The sequence below is a fragment of the Polyodon spathula genome, chromosome 17, assembly GCF_017654505.1.
Source record: "Polyodon spathula isolate WHYD16114869_AA chromosome 17, ASM1765450v1, whole genome shotgun sequence".
NCBI lineage: Eukaryota > Metazoa > Chordata > Actinopteri > Acipenseriformes > Polyodontidae > Polyodon > Polyodon spathula.
This window is the reverse complement of record NC_054550.1, coordinates 25,663,190-25,685,458: the sequence shown is the minus strand read 5'-3', so window position 1 is coordinate 25,685,458 and position 22,269 is coordinate 25,663,190. Positions and strand designations below refer to the sequence as shown.

Here is a 22,269-nt window from a genome sequence, read left to right as displayed (position 1 = left end):
CTGGAATAGTTTGTAAGCACGACAAATAAACAACAAAGCAGAAACAAACAAAGAGAATTATACAGAACATACATTGTTGAATTATGAACAGGTAAAGGATTTAAAGAGGAACTCCCTTGTTTTTTGTACATGCTTAATGTTGATTTTTGGTGGCACATCAGAATAACATTCTCAAATGAGACTTAGAGCTCACCCTGGTTCATGCCCAATCCCTTCCCACGCTAACAGACAGTAGTAGCCTGGTGTCTGTGAAATACGTCCTGAAATTTCCCATCCATTTCTGTTTATGTCAGTTATAAATATTTAGTGCGTACACTGTGTATATCTGCTAATAATCAGTATCTTGTTTCAAGCACACCCTCTTCACATTTCAAAGAGAAAGGAGAAATTAGAATGTTAACTCAACAGGAGTTTGTTTGTTTTACCACTATTGTAACTTATACCAGAAACAGAGGCTCAAACTGTTGCACTTTCCTGAAAGTGTGCCATGGGATCTGTAGTGTTAGTTGAGTTCTGGTTCAGAGATTTCTGCTCTGCCTGTGCTGTGATGATTTCACTAGACTTCAGAAGCTTCTCTATGGTTGTAGTTGTCTGCCATAGATATATGTAAAATAGGCTAGCTAGACCACCCTTAATAGAATCTATCTAGAGACCTGCTACTTTGGGTCAAGTTTCCTTTTGGTTTTGATGGCAGTATACTGCTGCACAGAAGGCGAGCAATTGCAAGAACTACTCATATGAAGGTACAGTAAGAAAACATCATTTGACGCTACTTATTCTTTTATTGACAGCTGTCTGTTCTTTTTTCACCAGTATGAGGTTTGACGCTGCTGGACTGACCAATGTATTTACTTATTTAATTCATTTTGAGTGCCTGGCCAGTAAGGTTTGCTGTGCTGTTCCTTTATTCATTCATTCATTCATTCATTCATTCATTCATTCATTCATTCTTCAGTTAAATAGTTCACTGATTCATTATTTAACAAACTTGAAAAAAACTAATAAAAAGTGACATTTGTAAGACTTTCCGTAAATAAACACTGTACACATATTTCATATTACTTCAGATATTCTTTTATATTACAGTCTATTCATATCCTTTTCACACACTCAACAAATTAAAACAATATTGGATCACACGTAAAAAAAGCTATCAGTAGTTCCACCTTAAGAAATACAACCATTTCTATATTTTTACAATATACATATGGTACATATACGTTTGGTTTTAAAATTCTTTGGAACCACTGTGCACAACACCTTACAATTCAGAATAATATTTTCTCACATCAATGCAGGATTATAAAAAGTATGAAATACAACATTAAAAAAAATATCTTTTTAAATGTTATTCTGCCCTTTTTGGCACAGTTCTTGTAACGTTTGCATGCAATAATTTAGCCAGTTAATTGTGTCAATATTAAAATAATGTCAATAATAGTACCATTGCACCAAGATATTACAATATGTGACTTTAAAATAAACAATCCAGGAATTCAGTACATCTACTACCTTAAGCTTAATATAATCACCTATGATGTTATTTATATGTGAACAACAATAGAGCTGTTGTGTCTCACAGACATGTGTCTGTATTTAAAACTTGTTGAATATATGCAAAATATGTTTTAAAGTTCAGAATGAGGGACAGCCACCAACCTTCCTAATTAAACAAACAGTGAAAGGTAACTAAGTTTCTTGCCTTGTACCACCCTTGCAGCTACCTAAGTCTACCTGTAGCTCCCCCAAACGTAGGACCTGGCAATAGACCTCTGGTCGAGCAGGTTTAAAGTCTATGCTTAAACTAAAATCCAACAAATGGCATTCAAGCTGTGGGTCTTTTTCAAAATAATAAACATTAACTGTAACTTCCATCCTCATCATACAAACATCCCACCAATCACAGGGTGAGGTCCGAGTGACTGGGACTAAGCTCATAACAGCCATTTCTCAGTCCTCCACTTATCCTCTGCTTTCTATATTTTCTCCCCATTCCTATAAGATTATACTGCCTTCCAAAATACTGTCACTTCCTCATATTAAACTATACTGCCTTTTATAACATTACACTGCTTACTATAAAATTGGACAACCCCCTAATATTGCAATACCTTAAATAAATAATAATGTCTTTATTTTTATATAGCGCCTTTCATAGTGTAAACACCCAGCTTCCTAAAATACCGTCTTGTCTTCTCATAGACATTTAAAATAAATTAGGACACTGACAAGCCTAAAAGCCCAGGCCAATTCCAAACTAGCATTTTTGGTATTTTTAAAAATGAACTTTTAATTCTTGTAAAGTTCATACACAGATGATTATTTGGCTGGCAAAATACGTTCCACGCTCATTTAAAACCATATTCACACGAATTCACAATTTCAGTGGTACATTAGCATAACCCTCAATTATAGTGTTTTGAAGGACTGCACTTTCAAAGCCTTCACAGTTAACCAGATACTGTCTTGAATGTCAGTTAAAAATATATTTTCTCATCACACTGGCGATTGAGGAAAGGCCAATACATGGGAAATCATGAAAGTGGCAACCTAAAAAATACTACTCAAAAACCTGGCAAAAGAATGGGTATAAATGACAATGTTTTTAACCTTCTCTCTCTCCTCTCCAATATTAAGCTCTTCTTATTTTGTTTCATATTATTTTGTATTACTGGTGTTTAACTCAAATATTTTGATTGTTAATATAATTAAACTTTTTGCTTTGGTTCACTAACATATTAAATTAGAACAAGCGATCCATAGTTTAACTTCAGTGTAACAACATTATAATCCTAAATTGGGACTGTAATCACATTATTAAAGTTTAAAATGATCAATAGTTGTAATGCACCTGGTTTTCTGAAAGATCTACTGCAGTCCTAACTATTACACCCAGATATTTAATTAATTATTAAATAACGTGTATAACCCTTTGCATTCCACAAGTGCAATTAATTGTGTTAGAAAAAACGAACAGCAAAACTGAAAAAACATAAAAATACTTTAAGAGCGCTTTTTAAACACTCCACCTTGGTGGTAAAGTTTGGTACAGTGGCTTAGCACTAGCAGAACAGTTAGATATGTTACTGCAAATGTCATACATGAGCAACACTGTAACTGCAGCTGAGCATAGGCTCTTATCCCGTGTCATGTGTAACAGGGCCAAACAGATCACTGCCTGTTTATGGGATGTTTTCCTGTTCACAGTGTTTATGACACCGTTGTTTTCAGCATCTGCTGGTTAACAGCACAGCTTCCCTGTCATAAGAGATCTTCTTTAGATTTCCATGGAGATGTTGTAATCCAGGTATCGAATCATTCTTTCAGGAATTGGCAAAGTGTTGAGGTGCTTCAGTCGTTCCTTCCCCAATACCTGACGGACCTTTAGTCTGGAGAGGTGTAAAAGACTTCTTGGAAGCTCTAAAAGGACACAAGATTGAAGGCCCTTTAGTTGCTGTTTAAGTGTAATACATATTAGCAGCCGAAACAACACTCTTAAATTTCGACCAAATCAGAGTAATAAATTTAGTGAAAAAAAAATATTTTAGTTTTTGTTGTTTCCTCACTTATAGTCAAAATTAGGTAATTGTCTCTACACATGGTAGTGCCTTTAATAAGCGAGCAACATGGGACCCTAGTTACAAACATTAAAAAGCAATGGTTTAATCTGAACGGATTGACTGATTTTTTGTATTCTTGCAGTTTTTACTGCCATGTCTTACAATCTTTGCGAGTTGGCTTGTTTTTGTTCATTCTGTTTGAAATACTGCACTATTAGTGTTTTGTCTATATAAAATTTGCTTGACTGATACTTAGCACCCAGCTGGATGACAGCCTTCACCCACCACGTCTTTTGAAGACTGTACTTGAGTAGACGCCTTCAGCTGCGCACAATTATTTTCCCTTGAAATGCAACACGTTATACACTATTAGTCTGATGAGAGTTAAAGAAGTACTTACGGGATTTCTCTTTGATCACAGCCCAGTCTTCATAGCTATCCAAGTGTGCTATCAGCTTGGAGCACAGTGTCACGTTGCCCACGTAGTCAAGAAGGACATCAATAATTGGGCCAGCCCATCGACTTATGTCTGGTGTGGAAACCATCTCACAGAACTGACAACACAAGTACAGTCACATTTTTAATTTGGGGGATACAGTCATGTGTATGAGCAGCGTGGCTGTAGCTAGTTCTCAACAGGGGATTAGGTTGTCAGGCTGGTGTGCTGCACTGTCACTTTAATAATTGGCAGGGTTTCCCCTGCTAAATTAGTCCCCATTTATGTTTTGCTATTGGGTTGTTTTCATGTCAATAGGCTTAGGAAGTATGGGGACTGCGGGCATTGATTGGGTTGGGGTCACGTTTGTCACTGACGATTAGTGCGGGTGGGATCATTTATTAACACCAGCCGAGGTGGCAACTCATTTAACATGGATTCAATTCACACCTTGGCATTAATATTGACTATTTAAAACTCCTTACCTGCACTATCATGGGTGTAGAGGCCTGTCTAGGTACATCATAGCTGCTGGTGGTTGGAAGCACAGGGTGGGGTGCGCTTCCATACTGGCAGTTGAAACAAGAGTCTGCATCACAGCCAAGGTCCAGCAGGAACTTCAGCAGGCTGAGGTACTTCATAGAGAACATGATGGTAGCTGGGAAGGAGGTGGGATGAGTGGGGATGTAGCAGTCAATGTTGGCCCCATGTTCCACAAGAAGCTTCATGGAGGTGATGCATCCCTGACGGATGGCCACCAGCAGAGGGTTGATCGTGTCAATGTTGGGGTTGGCTCCGGCCTCCAAAAGCATCTCTATGGCATTTATGTTTTTGTTACTGATAGCAAAATAGAGTGGGGTGCTACGCCGGTCCTCGTACAGCAGGGAGCGATCATGAGACAGCATGGCATTGACATCAAATCCAGAATTTATCAGCAGCTCCAGGGCATCGTCTCGGTCCCGCTCAGCAGCCAGGTGCAGCGGACTGATTCCAGAACGCTTGATTCGTGCACGACTGGTAACGGGAATCAGCATTGAGATGATCCTAAAGGGACACAAGCTTGAGGTTATTGAATGCTGAGGCTAGCATTCGTACGTTTGCCGTTTTACTAATGTGTTTATACACACACCACACTCATGGGGAAGCACAAGCCACAATGTTAAACCATTTACTGCATCTCACTATCTTTCTAAGTTACACAAGTGAAACAAATGTTTGGTTCAGTACTGCTTTCACATAGCATAGGAGCGTTTTTACAGAAGGGTCACCCAGTTATGCAACACATTTTCAGCACCCAAAAACACATTTGCGATAGGCTTCTTGCATTTAAAAATAATACTGTGTAAAACAGTCTAAAACAATCCAAACAGACTTTACACTGTATTACCCTGAATTAGGCGTATGCAGAGAATTAATAAATTCCAGCCCTTCATTAGAAATACCTCAGGAGATGGGCCTTCTCCGTAGGACCCTGGAATCACATTTTGCCACTCCCAAAATGGAGGTCTTTATCCCTCGATTTACTGATCTAGAATGAGCACAATTTTACTTCAATCAATATCTAACACCTCCCTTTCCAAAAGAGAATTATTACAGGACAGATGTGAAAAAAAGCCTGGCTAACTTAGTCCTACACCTCTCTTTGACTAAAAAACAAATCATTAAAAAAGCTAAACAAAAATAGATTTGAAAACTATATAACAGTTTTGAAGTTATCTTTAGATTAATCCCACTCAATACCTTTTTTTGGACTTGAATGATTTGTGAGATAGATCCACAAATTCCGCTCAACATTGTTCATTGTTGTATGCAGAATATATGAACTTAAAAAGCATAATCATTTCTTAGAGCACACATGGGAGATACATTAAATAAGGGAAATTAATAAGGTGATTAATTAAGTATAGATTTAAAAGTCACATGCAAAACATGAACAAAGCAGTGCGAGCGTGGGTCAAAATGTTCATGCCCGAGCCTGTATTTTTGAAAGTGGAAGAGAAATGTAACGTCTCTCTTTTTTTAAGCAACCTCCTTTCTTACAGTATTTATTTATTTGTTTCCAGTACTTAGTCAATGCTTCCTGGTAGTATTTGCAAAGCCCTGAACACAATTGTGTTGTACATATTGCTATTGCAAAGCCCTGAACACAATTGTGTTGTACATATTGCTATTGCAAAGCCCTGAACACAATTGTGTTGTACATATTGCTATTGCAAAGCCCTGAACACAATCTTGTTGCATGTGCTAGTATCAGTTGTAGCAAGGGATTCTCCATAGTTCAAGTGAACTTTTCCTGCACATCTGGCCAGAGATGATCTTCTGTTCTTGCATAATAAAATAACTTGGTGTGTGGTGTGTGGCTGTCATGGACGCTATCATGTCAAATCAAACTTCAACGTGCTTCTTTACACCAGCTGAACGTAGATGATCGGGCAATATGCTTGTTGAATATCACATTATAGCCTTGTTGCTGTTTCAACTGCTGGATTGGATTCCAGAACATGATCAGAACATGAATCTAGTGTCAACATTCTGGGTGCAACCCTGGCCCACTTCATACCAAGTCCTTTCATTGATTCATTGATTATCCATGAGCAGATCTTTCACATGGCTCAGTAACACTGGATTGTTGCTTGTCTATGTTCTCCCAATCATCCTCCAAATCCCCCTTTCCCTCCTTTTTACTCTTAACCCATTCACAAACTGTTGTGAGAGACATCTGTTCTTCAATGCCCCACATTAAATTCGATGGTGAATGACAGGACTTTCAATGTGATACCTGTCTTGGAAGAAGGGGGTCTAAAATATCTCACTCAGTCATTCTGTAGTAAGTGGATAACATTTTGGGTGCAAATGCACTTGTTTATATATTTAGGGATATCAACATATCTAGTAAACAAGGGGTCTGAGTGATGTTAATTGGTAATAAGGTAGTTCTTTATGCCTATTAAATGGATAGCAATTTAGGGTACCACTGCTTATATGAGATGGCATTCTTTTTTCATAAGCAATGGTCTGAATGGGGTAAGAAGTTGATCGAATACCCCAACACCAGGAATTGTAAATCAGCAGGTGTGGTTGAATGTAGAGTCCCTGTATGTTCACCAGTTTCTTTTGAAAATAAACAAAACAAAAATTATAATAAAGAGAATGAGTTTTGCTTTAATGATGTGATGTTTTCCATTTTCAAACTACACTGCCCTTTGTCAAAGAAGCCAAATGTCATAATAAACAAATGCTATCAGGAAGTGAGTAAAAAGTGTTTGATTATAACAGGTTTTTCTACCCAACCTGGAATTTTTTTGTAAACATTTGCATACACTTTTTGACCGCTCCTTGCAATGCAACTGTACATATATACATATTTAAGTCACCCATTGCGATATACGGCAATATAAAGCAGTGAAGGGCCAACAAAACAATGTTAGCATATTGTATAACAATGACGTTTTTTAAAAAAAAAATGGGACTGTCCACGCATAATACATTGGAAAGCTATTAGCTGTTAAGATTGAAGATTTTCAATAAACACCACCATGCAATCCTTACAATACAAAAGCTGCACCCTTAAAAATAAACAGAGAGGATACATATTTGTTTAATGACATTTAAAAAAAAAAAAAACATGTTTCTCTGCTCAAAGCCAAGGTGAATTTAGGTCCCTATTTCCCCCTCTTTTGCAATTAAAAATAAAACTTACATTGGGGGATTAAAATTACTTAATCTCAAGACAAAATAGCTCAAAATACTTAAAATCTTAAAAGCATAGCTTGTTCAAACAGCACCCACACCCCCCATCCAGCACACAGCTACTTCAAACAGAAGCATTATTTCCCACAATAGCTTTTTTTTTTTTTTTTTTTTTTTTTTTTTTTTACTAGGCTAAGGCAACTTACTTAACCTGTTCATCAGTTCTGCCCACCTCATTGTAATACAGCTTTTTTCTGTAAACAGTGTGAGACAATAAAGAACATACCATCTTAACATTGTATTCAATCCAGAGGTTAATGTTTCATGTCATTTGAGTTTAATAGCCATAGAGAAAGGGGTATATTACAGCATAACCCTGGAACACGGGGAAGCTGTCTATACAACAGTTGGATTTGGAGGACACTCCTGTTTGGACAAGAGGACAATTTAAATAAAGGGAGCTCAGACAAATTAGGGTCTACTGTGAATACAAACAGAAGACAGGAAGCATTCTGAATGTTGCACTTCCTTCACATAAAATACAGTAAAGTTTTACCATTTCAAAAGCTTATACTATACTGTGGCATATTACTGTACCTGCCATACACAGTATAAATACATATAAAGTATACATGTATTTAAATCTATTAGGGGTAAGCAGAAAATTCTCAATTCACCAGTGAATAACATGTGACATAATTAAACAATGTTACAACATTTGGCCATTGGGCACCACTGGTGGTGCCTTGTCAGTTCAATCTCAATTAAACAGACTCTGCTAAGGTTATACTCTAATCAAAACTTTTTAACAGCCTTTTCCTTGTTTCACTCGACAATGAAAGAGCTCTGCATCATTTCAGTTGTTTAGCTTCTACTAGTGGTGACTTAAATGCATTTCAGTGTAATACAGGACCTGCTTACATGATACACACCATAATGCAAAGGATAGAGTGTACATTGTGACACATAACCAAAATGATTACATATCACACAAACTAGCCCATCACATGTAAAATAGTAATAATAAAAACATCTTACTAACAAGGACTGAAGTCCACATTCTATTGCTGATTTGTAAAATAACTTATCTGACAAATATTTGGACTAGAAGTCTTTCTTAAAGTCTTCAAATGTCCTTATCATTATTCAGAAAGTTGAAACGCGTTTTGCAGAATTACTTTTAGTATTACACTGTATATCATTGTGTAAAGGCTGAAAAATAAATCAAATACAACAGGGTTCTATTAAATTCTATTAAAACAGGCGCCAACACGGCATTCTGAATTTGAATTAACCTTGGTAGATAATGGATCCTATTTTAATTATCTGAAAAGCTTTGGTGTTTAGAGCCACATGGTTAGATAAACTGAATAGACCCCTGTATAATCATAGAACTTACAGCAGTAACAGCAGTAAGGATGGTCCAGCTAAAACGATCTTGTTAAGTTTCATCACAATAATAATAATAATAATAATAATAATAATAATAATAATAATAATAATAATAATAATAATGGGATACTTACCCATAAGTTCCGCACTGGGCCGCTACGTGAAGTGGCAGCCACCCATGCTTGCTGGGTTTGTTGGCATCTGCGTTTTGAGAAAGGAGAATCTCCACAACTTCATCATGTCCGTTTTTACTGGCTTCATACAAAGCAGTCGCACTGTCACTAGCCTGGGTGTTGACGTCCGCACCTATAACAAGACCAGTGCATTAAGAGAAACCCAAACATATGCACATTTACCCCTTGATGCATTGAATGTATGCAGCGACCAGCTGCTATGCTCGAGTTTGAGGCTTTATTTTTGAAAAAAGTTCCTGGTTCACCCAAGACTCGCAATCATCTCTTAGACATCATCTTTGTTAGACTCACCCAATGATATAAGGTACCTCAAAGGCCCAACGTTTCCACTCTGTGCTGCAACAAAAAGAGGTGTGACCCCATAGATGTTGGTGGCTTCAATTTTGGCTCCACCTTGCACCAGGATTTCAGCGATCTCTATGCTATCCTTAGTGGCAGATTCATGAAGGGCTGCCCAGCCCTGGATACAGCGATGGTTAATGTCAGCATTGAACCTCACCAGCAGACTCACAATTTCTGCGTTCTTGTGTTCGCAAGCTAGAAGAAACAGGATCAGACGAAATTCATTAGGATACCAAAGTTTAAGCCATCTTTTCTGCAAGAAGTAAACACAAAGGTAAACAAACAAGCAAAAAAACACCTCAAATATTTATTTCACTGCTCCTATTTATGCCTACAGTAAGTAGTGTCTTTCTTCTTTTTTAGATCAAACATGGATTTTCTTCTTGAGGGGATACTGGTGTGAACTGAAAATGTGGCTGGCACTTTTCTTGGATTATTTTTATTGTTAATTTTATCAACAGATTCCAAATGGAATGCTTCATGAGGTCTTGATCAGGTCAATTTGAAAGGTATAGAAACGTATAACATGGGTCTAAATTTGTTCTTAGGCATTGCAATCCTCTTTAGCTATTTTCCAGTTTTAGCTATATAAAGTATTTAGTTTTTCAGGGTTTTTGCTTAGCCACCAAAAAATAAAGAAGAATTGTCAGCCTGTTGTTGCTTTACCAACGCTTTACTTAACTTGCATATTGCAAGCACAGCTACACACACCATCATTTACCCTTGTCCACATGTGCTTTACCTTTGTAGAGAGGCGTTTCCTTGGACTTGTTTGCGATATCGGGTTCTGCTCCAGACTCTAACAGAAACTGTACACAGTCAATGTTCTGTCTGATGGTCGCTAAGTACAGAGGTGTTTCCTCAAGCAGTGTGCGTTTATCAACTGTCCCTGGGTAAGCTGTGGATATAAAGTACATCTCTTCAAGTTGATGCACAGATAACAGGCTCTGTTCGTCCTAATGCAGTGATATCAACTGGATTGTTAAATCACCAAATCTCTGTAAAGGTACAGTATCATCAAACATCAAACCAATGAACAAACTACCAAACAGGAGGCAATAGCATCTTCTCATAACAATTACAAACCCTTGACTACAGGGTATCTTTGTTGTTCTAACTTTAGAGTGACTTGACAATTTTTCTTTTTTCTACTTCTTTGGTTAATTATGCAAGTATGAATGATTGTCATTAAATGAACTACAGAAGTCCATAAAATGAAAAAAAATATATTTGGATTTGGTGTCAACCCAGTAAAGTAAACTAAAATACTTTTAATGGTCTAATCCACAAGAGGTGATAAAACTGCAGCTAAAAAGAGGAAAGAAAAGAGAAACTATACACGGATCTGCACTTCCTCAGGAAGTGTCTGTTGAGAGCACAAAGCTTTGATAAACTATGTCTTATCTTCTGCGCAGTTAATTTTATGCTGTCACCACATTTCACAAGGAATACCTATCAGAGACAATTATCTTTTATTGCTTTTTTGTTTGGTTGTAATTAATGGGCCACACTTTCTTTAACCTGGGTAATAACTAACAGGAAATACAGTGTAGTTGTCATTATTTGTTGTAAATAACAACTAATAACCTGTACATTTATCTGCTCGCTTGTAAAATCTGTCAATGGGTGTGAGGCCTATGGTTGGGTTATAGTAATAAAATAATGACAAATTACAGTGTGAAATGTTATTTAGTGTATATTTATAAGTGTTCGGTGGCTGCGTCTAATCACGTTGAGAATGTATTACTCACTCACGCTTTGCTGTGTCGGTCATACAAAGAGTGCAAGAGAAAGTACACATATTAAATCAAAAATAAATTAAATGAAAAGCAGATAATAACATACCTAATCTGTTTTCATACAACCTGTTGTGGTGTAAAAGTTCACAATGCTTTGTCGTTGACATTCTAAGTGTGACATCTACACTCTCTTCTATATTAAGTGTAGTTTCTGCTAATAGGTTCCAGTGATGACGTGATTCATATAGTAATTATAAACATAGGTCATTATTGTCTGCTGGCTATTTTAAAGCCTGATGATTTAAAGTTTACATTTTAAACAGTAAACAAGCGGAGGGGAAATTCCTTGTGCAATAATTTATTTACATGTAAACCCATATAAGCAGATATTAAAGCAAATCTTGTTTGAATAAATTAGTTTCATCTTAGTAAAATGTCCTCCTGTGATGCAGATGTAAATGGATAAACGTCCTGACTCTTCCATATTAAAGTTTAAGTAAATTATCTTAAATTACATTACAGTAATATGATATAAATAATGAAAAAGGTAAGCTAATTCTAAATAATATTTAACTTTTATTAATTGATTTTGGTGATGGCAATTTTTATCTGTAAAGATTAAACATGTTTTAAGTTGTTTCATAAATCCCCTATCTCTCCTTGCAGGAGATCCAGCTTCCTTTTATAGTGTTTTCACCTGATTGCTAGATAGCCCAGCCCTGCATCTTAGCAATGGCCACAGCTATAACGAACCTATGCAATCACATATTTTCAATAAATGAATGTTTACCAGACTTTTGATTGGCTGATGAAGCTTGCCAATAGCAAACAGAAGCTGTTAAATGTATCTAAATCATGCTTTGCAGTATTAGAATGTATAGTTTAATTAATTCTCTCTGACAGCTGACTGAGCTGAGTATAATGGCTGGAGGTCAGGGTTCGATCTTCAGTCACTATGCAGCGTTTGACGAAATAAAGCACTTGCTGTGTAATGTAAAGCTTGTTTTTAGGTTTTTCACTGCAGGAAAAAAAGTATGATAAAAATGCAAGATTGTTGTCATAGTTTTCCTATACTAACCTCTCAGCAACATTCTTAAAATGTCAAGTTTGCCGTAATATGCAGCCTCATGGAGAGGTAGCCACCCATCTCTGTCCCCTTCAGTCATATTTTTTCCAGATTTCATCATCTTGGTCAGAGTGTCTACATCTTCAAGCATGATTGCTGTGGCAACAGGATTTGGTTCGCTACAAGAGGAGGTAATGTAGTTAGTATGTACTATACAGATTCATTACACTGTGATACGGACAAGTTTGCACTGGAGCATGGAGTTTAAAGCGAGCGCAATGAGAACAGGGGCATATGGTACATACTGAGCAAAGTCAATAGGCTATTTATTTCATGTTTTAATAAATAATATACAGTATTTGGAGATACTAAATTATATTATTATATTAGAGTATTTATAAAACACACCAACGATTCCCAGCTGTGGCACACACAATCTATTCCAGTCCAGATATGTTTTCCAATTAACTAATTTAGGACTTCATTAGAACAAAGTCCTGTGCCAGGGTTGGGAACCAATGCTCTATGGCCAGTCCTTCTCCTGCTGAAATTAGTGAAATATAGGTGGATTCAATCAACAATTGCACCACTATCCATTGTTACCCTATTCTGTGGGGATATTCAATGAAGACATCCCAGAGGAGAGGTATATAAGTGTTTTCAATTCAGGGTGGGTTCTGGGGGCGCCTTGCCATAAGTTTGATTGAACAGCACCATAGAACTGGCAAAAACATCTCTGTATTTTTTTTTTTTTTTTTTATTGAATTTGCTTATTAGTATTAAGCACATTTCAATGAGGGAAGAATCTTGTCTCCTTAAAGAAAAAGAAAAAACACTGTGAATGTAAACAAAACTGCACTGCCAATTTTCCAATTCAGAAAGCAGACATAGTAAACAGGCTCATTAAAAATATACATGATTCTGGGACACTGCTGCTTTAAACTGGGCCAAATGGTCAGAAACACGATGGCCCGTTCATAAATATCACATTGTGGTTTTGAAATTGTCACTGGCCCTTTGCACAACTTCCTGCACAAAGTGAGGAACTGTCTCTTTAACGGTCAGCTCTTTTTTTAAACCTTTGAACCTCTAGCGCTGGATTCCTACATTTAAAATTCCTGTTCCAGAACACGCTGCAGCCATTCAAGCGACTGGATTCAAAACCCTGTTAGCAATATATTTGATTAATCTGAGCCCAGCAATAATTAGCCTTCTCAGGACTGATATCCCTGAAGTCATATGATAAAACACATCTGTAGTTTTTATAATCTGGTTTACTCTTTCGTGCAAATTGATCAAAGCATTCCTTGTTGTTTCAATTAAGAAAAGTTTAATAAATAAAATTGAAAAAAAAAAAAATAACAATCTCGCTCCATATAATGAAGACATGGTTTATTTGTCCGTTGCTAAGGACTTTAATCAAGAGTCATAATATTATGATTTTCTGGAATAAAAGCTGTTTTTAATTTTATGGACCATTAGATTACTTTTTTTTTTTTCCATGAAAGCCAATAAATTGTGTCTGTATTTAAAAAAAAAAGCGTATGTGCCAGGTACATTTTTTATTTATAATAAGGTAATCTCTTTTGTTTTCAAGCGTTTTGTTTGTTTGTTTTACAGGCATTGTACACAATTTTGCTGATTAATTAGTCTAAATAAAATAAAACAAAATAAAAATAAAAACATTCATTTACTCTATATCTATCCATTCTGCCAGTCAGCTACTTAATTCATTCTTTCTAAACCGTAGGTTGCATACTCAACAAAGACACTTACTAGACTTGTTCGGTTACGAAAATGCTCCCGTCGTATCTTCTCCAGGAGACACATTGCTTTCCGTTGCCAGTGATGAAGGCACTGAGTGCAGTATCTGTCCCAGATGGTTGAAGAGGTCCACTAGATTTTTTAAAACGACAAGAATGAAAAAGTGAAAAATACTCGTCGTAACTGAAGCCTGTCATTATTTGTGTCGGGCTCTATATATTGCTAATCCTGTTCTGATGAGCGCAGGCTGCCACTGCCAACGAGAGCAGATGAAAGCGGTACAGTGGGGTTCAGCTGTGCTGTATTTTCAGAGCTCGGTGACATGTCGTGGGACTGCAGATGTCCATATTAAGAACATGCATTAAAGGCAGCTGAAAGAGAGATAATACAAATGGATTTCAGCCTCAGGGTAGTTCTTGGCGGTTTGTGCAAGAACCTGCCACATAGCATTGTATTTGTTACGATACCTGATCAACATTGTTTCATCATAACCAGTTGGAATTCGTCATCACTACATCACCGTAGTTTTTTCCAACTAATTCCTCCCTTACTAAAAAGATATGGCATCAGTACTAAAATGGTGTTAGAGTATACTTATGAATGTTGGACAGTAACTTTTCACTGAATATACTGGTTACCTGACTTACTGTAGTGCTGGAATGCAAAATACAGTAGCGCCCTGTTAATATTACAGTACTTTTTTTGTATTGGCCTAGCAAAAGCAAAGTATATTCCCCTCTATACTTTACTCATGTTAGCAAATTTATCTTTAGCAGATTTTGTTCGGTCATTATTGAATGCAAATAAACTTTTTTGTTGTTGTTGCAATATTGTACAGCTGTATGGCAGCATACACCCTGAAGGGTTAACTAACATTCAGCTCAATGCAGTAAAACTGGCTCCAGCACTCAACTTGCCTGATCAAATTAAACCAACATCACTGTGTAAACTAGCCCATCGATTAAACACCTCTTTAACACAGAACTAAGAGAAGAAAAAAAATTGTAGTTTCACATTTTTAAAACAGGACGCTTGATATATGCACGCTTGATATATTTTCTAGCAAATCACTCACAGTACAATTCCTGGCTGTGTTGTATTCTGTGGTAATACTAGAAGGTTGTTTGCTTGCTTCCTCTTCTGGCAGCATGCCATATGGGATTAGATAATCCACACACACACACACACACATACACAAATCTCTTAGTAAAACAAAAGGAAAGTATGCCCCTGTCCAGAACATCCCTGTCTTTCACATGAAGTAATGCAAAATGCTTACAACATGGCAAGGTATAGTTTATAGCTCAATATAGCTGATCATGTTTAGATTCCAATATGTTTTGTTTTTGTATGACTGGAGGGCTGATTTAACCCACAGCACTGAGAGGGAGTCAAATTTTCAAGCATGTTTTTCAGTTTTAAAACATGGCCACTTAATCTAGTTTCTTTTGTATACCTTACCTATGGGTTATGACCCGTAAGCATTAATTTATGGTTTGCAGTTGAAATCACAGGTTTCTGGGCTCAGTGTTTAAAGCTCAGTAGCGGTCATATACATGTCAATGTGTAAGAGAATTCATTATAATATCATGTACACATGTAGTGTACACTTACAGAAGTTCTGTTCCCATGGACTGTCATTTTCCTAAAACAACAATCTGTTTCCATTGCAGTGTGCCAGTAATATTTACAATAGAAAAAAGATGATAATTCACTGGAAGTAAAACACAAAGTGAAAGCTATTCTTAGTTAGGAATGTGACTGATTACAGCTGGCCTGCCTTATACAGCACTGTATGCCTCCTCATAACACAAAGACATTGATAACAACTTCTCATTGGAATGTGTCTCCTTACATTACTATCTTTCATTAATGTCAAATAAAAACCAGATTGTTAAGTCTGGCAATGTTAAGTAGTATTTCACTAATTCACTAGTAACTAGCAACCTTCTCATTTTTGCAAATGCCCTCCCTGTCTTTTTGGTCATTTTCTAAAAGGATTTTATCCAATTGAAATGTTGTCAAGTGATGAATGATCTGGAGGCATACCATATCTAAATTGAATTATGATATAGAGAACTGCTCAAACCCATTAGTCAAATTATTTCAGCTGTGTAACGGTACTGTACTGTTTTTCTCTGAGATTCCCATAAGGATATGGTCAAGCCATTAGTTGTGGACAGTCATACAGGCAGTTTATATTTATAGGACTTATTGTGTGAACTAGGCTTTAGGTGAACAAAGAGAATAATGGATAATGTCTGTGCAGTGCAGATGTATAGTAAGGTTCTATCACAGGGTCAGTGGGAATTGGGTATAAAAGGACAGACCTTATTTATCTCACATATGTGGAGAAGGACAGACAGAGGGTACTTGCAGGTTTCACCCAGAGCTAAGCTGAGGTAACCTGGAGGCCACAGAGTCAGTCAAGGATATTTCATCTACACAAATATGTAAAAAGTTTTGGTGTGCTCACACTTAAAAATCATACAGTCTCTCTAGTTATGCTTGAGCCAATCAAAACACCCTACTCATCAACATTCCATGATGTCAATATTATTGTTTAATTATTTTAATTTTTTTGTTAACATAAATGTATATTTTATCCTTTTGCTATTATTGCTTGGTCAGGTTACATACTGAGGTTCTTTTTTTTCAAATAGAACAGGTGTGTTGCCTGTTTACCTTGTTTCCAAATTTGAAAGCAATACTTGTTTGACTGATCATCAGATGCATCACAAAATTGAAGATAATTCAGAAAATAATAGCTAAAAAAAAAAAAAAAATTAACATAGCCCAAATGTGTGCGGGGTAAGTAGGATGTGGTGTCAGTGTGCATGATTGTTCAGTTTGTTTTTAATAGGCTCATTAGCTCTTTGAAATTCTATTTCGCCTCGATATTAGCGATGTAGTGGAAGTTAGGCATTGACCTGACTTTTGTACATTAAGCTCTGCTCCATAGAATGTATATAAGTTTCTTTCTGAAAAGTATCACAAAAAAAACTTTGATGTGACTTTTTTCCCATATAAAGTATTCTGCAGTGCTTAAATGAAGGAAGGTTTTAGTGGAACTAGAATGACCTACAAATCACACAACAAGGACGACACGCACACATGCATGAGTGACAGTGGAGAGTGTGGACGGCTGTTTTCTCACCTGGGAGGGTAAGCAGTGGGGGCTTGTGGGTTGGCTCTGGCAGGTCTTCTGTGTTCAGCTGCCTCTCCAGTTGCAGCTGGCTGGCTCCTTGTTGTTGTTGTTGTTTGTGTCTGAAGGCTCTGGGCAGCTGCTGATCTATGCATGTCCATCAGGCTCTGCTCTATGGCCATCTGCATGAGCTCGTCCTCACTGAGGCTGCTGTACAGGCTGTAATCTTCGTAGGCCAGGATCCCTGGGGCACGTTGGGTGGTGACCCCAGACGCCATGTTTGCTTGACCTTGAAACAGAAGAATAACAATATCAACCAGTAATGCCTACTGTACTCTTTAAAACATTTTATTGTTTATGAAAATGAATCTTTATACAAAAAGTAAATTCATTAGTTCATTATATTATTCAAAAATAATGTATATAATTCCTATTTACATTTTGTATTTATGTGTATATAGTGCCTTTGTAAGACAATATCTCATTGATTAAATCTTTTGACCACTCACTTATTCCTGTTCATATAAGTTAAAACAATAGGTATCCAGCCCTAGGAGTTCAACATATATTTTGTATGAGTAAATCATTATTCTAATGGGTAATATTTGGTATTTACATACTCTATTGCTTTTGACCAACATTTTGTAAAAAGATTGGTCATTGCTACCATATGCTATTTTTTAATCATATTACTTATATGATGTTTCCACCATTCTGCAACAGAACATATGAAAAAATATCCAAAACTTTAAACACTCAATCATGACCTTTGTACTTAAAAGGGGTTGATTTGATTCACCTATACTGTACCTTTCCAGGATGAAACATTTTAGAGAATTGTGCAGTACCAGGGAATCCAATTGAATTGTGTAAAGTGATAACCAGAGAGGCGCTTTGAAAACCTTTGACAAGCATTTCATCAAGAAGTTTTTATCAATATTATTAACATATCACTGTGTTTGTCTAAGATTTCTAAAAGACTTCTATAATTACCACTCCTCCCCAAAAGTGGTAACCCAAAAATACAATTGTTCATAATCATAGTAAACATTACACTATACGTGCATGCTTTCAGTTCTAATAACCAAATAATTATAATTTTCATCATTTATTATTCATTAATACCAACTGTTACTTGGACCATTAGGAAGCGTAATGCAGGACTATACAGAAGCATTACTCTATATTTCCCTATATTGTATACACACAGGCAATGTGGACTCTTTCCTGAAATTGAATGCACAATGCATAAAACATTTAAAAGAATTACAAATATATACCCATACAATGCCTAATAATATCTGAACTTTGTGACACAAGTGGTTTGGATATACTGTGAACACAGCGCTGTCCATCCAAGCAGAAGCACTTGAGCTGGATTTGTAGAAGAGTTACCTTTTATGGGCATGTTCTAATACAGGCTTTTTTTTTTTTTATGTCAAACTTCACAAACACTTCTTGTGAAGCATGACACCCAGGTACAGAAAGAATAAACAGACCGTACAGGTTAGTGTGTGATTCTGTGTATATAAGACGTATCGCAGGGGTGCACCAGTATAGTTCCCAAGGTCTTTGTTTCACCAATATTGTCTGAACCAGTTCTTAGTCAGTGAATTACTCAATGCTACCTATAAAACCCAGAGGGGGCTGGATTTGAGCCTCTGTGACTTACAGTATTTTTTTTAAACAAATAAGACTGGGTAGTTTTATTATACTTAGCCTAGTACTGTGAGTTAAACCCTTGCACGCTGTAAAGCAATTAGTCAGATTAATCACACAACATAAAACCACTGGTGCAAATACATGTTACCTTGAGTTAGTTTGTCTTTTATTAAAGTCCTTAATTGTAGGCATAATATTAGATCGCTTATCAAAGTATCAAACCTCTCAAAGCTTTAATATTATCTACTCTAGGATTAAATTTGAATTAGGTATCATTATCACACTTGTTTTAGTTGCCACTTTTTAAAAGCCACTATAAGTACTTTTGCTATAGACAGTTACATAATTAGCTACCATAACACAAATATAGCAATACATGCTGCTTAGCCTCAGCAACATGTGACAAAGCTGGCAACTTTCATTGACAACGTTTTGGTTGTTGGGTTCATGTTCAAGGGCAGGTTTTTAAATAAGGTAGTGTAGCGCATTGAAGTGTAATTGCATTATACATAATGCAGAGGCAGTAAAGATTGTTGATTGTCCTCATTTTTGGCAGTGTGGTCATGCAATAGGTCATAGCTGGGTTTATTAATTTAGTGGCAGCAGTCATTTGTTTTATTATCAAGGTCCACCTGTCTTTTTATTTTTCAATCTCCTATGCTTTTGTCACTTCCTTCATTGGAATGTCCATACCAAGTGTCATCGCAATTGGGTGTTCAGCAATCTAGATACTTTTAAAAATGTATGTATGACATTGGATACATTTCGGTGGGTGATAGAGATTGAATGTATTATATAACTGCTGTTTAAAAGATATTTGATCATGTCATCTTATGTACATTCTTCGAAAATTCCAGGTTGAAAAGTGAAATATACACTGTTGTGTCTAGAAGAACCGTATAACTCCTGGATTGTGTTTCTCTCTCCTGGATTGTGTTTCTCTCTCCAAGTAAACAGTCCCAAGGAGCAATGATCCAGTTACAGGTGCTGGTGCAGAGTTTTTCATTGTTTATAAATAGGGCTCCTGGGATTCACACACTAACGAATTCAAACCAGAAAAGCATTTCTTATTGCTCTCAATCACCTGATCCATTTAAAAAAAAAAAAAAAAAAAACTGTTTAGATAAAATCTGTTTTGCTTGGACACAATACAGATGCTTGCACATAAACAATGTCTACATAGCTGAGTGGAAATGCACAGCCAGTTTGCAGAACTGTGAGCCACCTATAGTGATATAGCGAGTGGAGTGTCCTGTCTACTGTACCTAGGTATATACAGTATATCACACTTGTATTGGTAGATAAATCAGAAGCAAGATCTTGGTGTCAACATACTGTGAATGTAAGCTATGGTACTGTCTTGAAGTTTTAAAAATATAGGTACTACTGAAATGCATTATTTTAAACTATACCCTGATTTGACCAACTATTTTAAAAAAAAATGCTTTGAATGTAAGTTAACAATACTTTTTCACAGTTTTGACAACTCATTGACCGAAATATTGGCAGCTTTCTTGCTAGTCCTATTTTAATGAAATTTGAATTCACCTAATTAACCCCAGGCATTTAATTATATATGTTACAGCAGGTGTTCAATAACTTACCTTTAACTCTCAAACAAGAACACTGAGGCCTCAGTAGCTCCAATCCACATTCTGAGTTACTTATATTTTCTTTAAAAAATGTATTTATGTTCTTCCTAAGAGGTCTGTACTGTATGTTACTTGCACATTTTCTAGTTGCCATGTACATATGTACCAGTGTGTTTCTTGTCTCACAAGAGTGTGTGAAAAAGAGTTGTAATAAGTGTTGCAATAAGTGGTGACTGACTCTTTAGGTTAATCAACATTTCGCCTGATCCTGGTGCTCTCAAAATGTAATATGTCAAACATAGAACACGTTCTGCCTGTGTGTTGTTGTTACATGTACAGTCCTGCATCAATGGCTCTTTAATTCAGTGGTGAAAGTGCAAAGCAACACAGGTGCAAAAAGCAGCTGAGCTAAAATAACAAAAGCAGTTATGTGTGCAGACATTTGTCATGCAAACAGGGTGAAAGTACCTTGTTTCTTCACCTGTTCCAAGAACTCACAGCTCCTGAATCTACTCTTGCTTGGTGGTTTCTTTGTATCACTTGTCCTTCACATTCACTCTCTTTCTTGGTTCTGAGTGTGTTTTAGCTCTGCAGAAATAAAAAAACTCTCGGTACATTCCTGGCGCTTCATATATTTACAGTATGTGGTGACAAGCCAACTTTCAACTTGTCAAGTTCGCGTGCTCAGATTCCTTGCTGTTGTCCGTACAAGGGGATGGTTTAAATTACAAGAGCTTACTGTAAGTTATTATTATTATTATTATTATTATTATTATTATTATTATTATTATTATTATTATTATTATTATTATTATTATGTAGTTCTTAACAAAGGGAAGTGTTTTTTGATGTAATTACTCTACTAGTATATTTTTCTTTTTGTTAAAGAAAAATATAAATTAAATTACAAAACTAATAACTAGCAACTTAGAATGTTTTCATTTCTGGCCCATAGTGCATTAGATAGCAGTTACAGTTAATTATTTCTAATTAAGAACATAACCATTCATTTGATTGCATCAAACGAGCATAGCAGTATGTAATGTTACAAAGCTGCAGTGATGAAATAATTTCTATCAACTGCTCCTTATGGAATATATTTCTTCAGGCATGATAGTAGAAAATGCAAGTGTATTTTGTGTTACATATTCAGTCTCATTAGCTGGCCTCATACAGAACCCAGTTCAAACAACTGGTGAGTGGCTGACCAACATGAGTTGGGAATTGCATCACACATCAACAGGATAAATAAAAAACTCCTCTTGGTACATTCCTGGAATCTCCATATATTTAATGTATGTGATGACAAGCCAACTTTCAACTTGTCAAGTTTGCATGCTCGGGCATTGCAGTATGTAGTGTTACAAAGCTGCAGTGATGAAATCATTTCTATCAGCTGCTCCTTATGGAACATATTTCTTCAGGCATGACAGTAGAAAACACAAGTGTATTTTGTGTTACGTATTCAGTCTCGGTGACCAGCACTTCTTATTGGATATGATATATAAAATCCCAGCATTGAATTTTATAGTAAAGATTTTTTTGTTTTTGTTTTTATGAGCCATCATAATCATGCAAGACATTTTTTAAAAAATAGAAAGCTACCAGTTCAGGCCACTATAAAGTCACGAAGGTCATTACTGGAAATTTTCTCAGGGCTATTATACAATAGAATGTGATTATTGTC

The 22,269-nt window shown here is 36.2% G+C and overlaps 1 protein-coding gene across 3 annotated transcripts; it reads right to left on the bottom strand.

Annotated features, from left to right (window-relative positions):
- Positions 1 to 930: 930 nt before the first annotated feature.
- LOC121329971 (ankyrin repeat and SOCS box protein 2-like) lies at positions 931 to 21,173 on the bottom strand. 3 transcript variants are annotated; one of them, XM_041276122.1, is made up of 11 exons: positions 21,051 to 21,173; positions 17,341 to 17,617; positions 14,196 to 14,315; positions 12,432 to 12,598; positions 10,357 to 10,512; positions 9,564 to 9,809; positions 9,213 to 9,384; positions 7,893 to 7,940; positions 4,482 to 5,040; positions 3,961 to 4,114; positions 931 to 3,420 (listed from the first exon to the last, which is right to left on the bottom strand). In XM_041276122.1, exons 2-11 carry the CDS (start codon positions 17,604 to 17,606, stop codon positions 3,278 to 3,280), a joined length of 2,031 nt encoding a protein of 676 aa, XP_041132056.1. In that variant the 5' UTR covers positions 17,607 to 17,617; positions 21,051 to 21,173; the 3' UTR covers positions 931 to 3,277. The 3 variants fall into 3 exon arrangements, with proteins under 3 accessions (XP_041132056.1, XP_041132057.1, XP_041132059.1); XM_041276123.1 differs by having other exon boundaries at positions 21,064 to 21,168; XM_041276125.1 differs by lacking the exon at positions 7,893 to 7,940.
- Between the last annotated feature and the right edge of the window lie 1,096 nt (positions 21,174 to 22,269).

Coding starts and splice junctions, on each gene's coding strand:
- LOC121329971 (XM_041276122.1), bottom strand. CDS start 17,606: ATGGCGTCTGGGGTCACCACCCAACGTGCCCCAGGGATCCTGGCCTAC. Junction 9,385..9,563: donor GAGGTACCTTATATCATTGG/GTGAGTCTAACA, acceptor GTCTTGTTATAG/GTGCGGACGTCAACACCCAG. Junction 4,115..4,481: donor CTACACCCATGATAGTGCAG/GTAAGGAGTTTT, acceptor TTGTGTTGTCAG/TTCTGTGAGATGGTTTCCAC.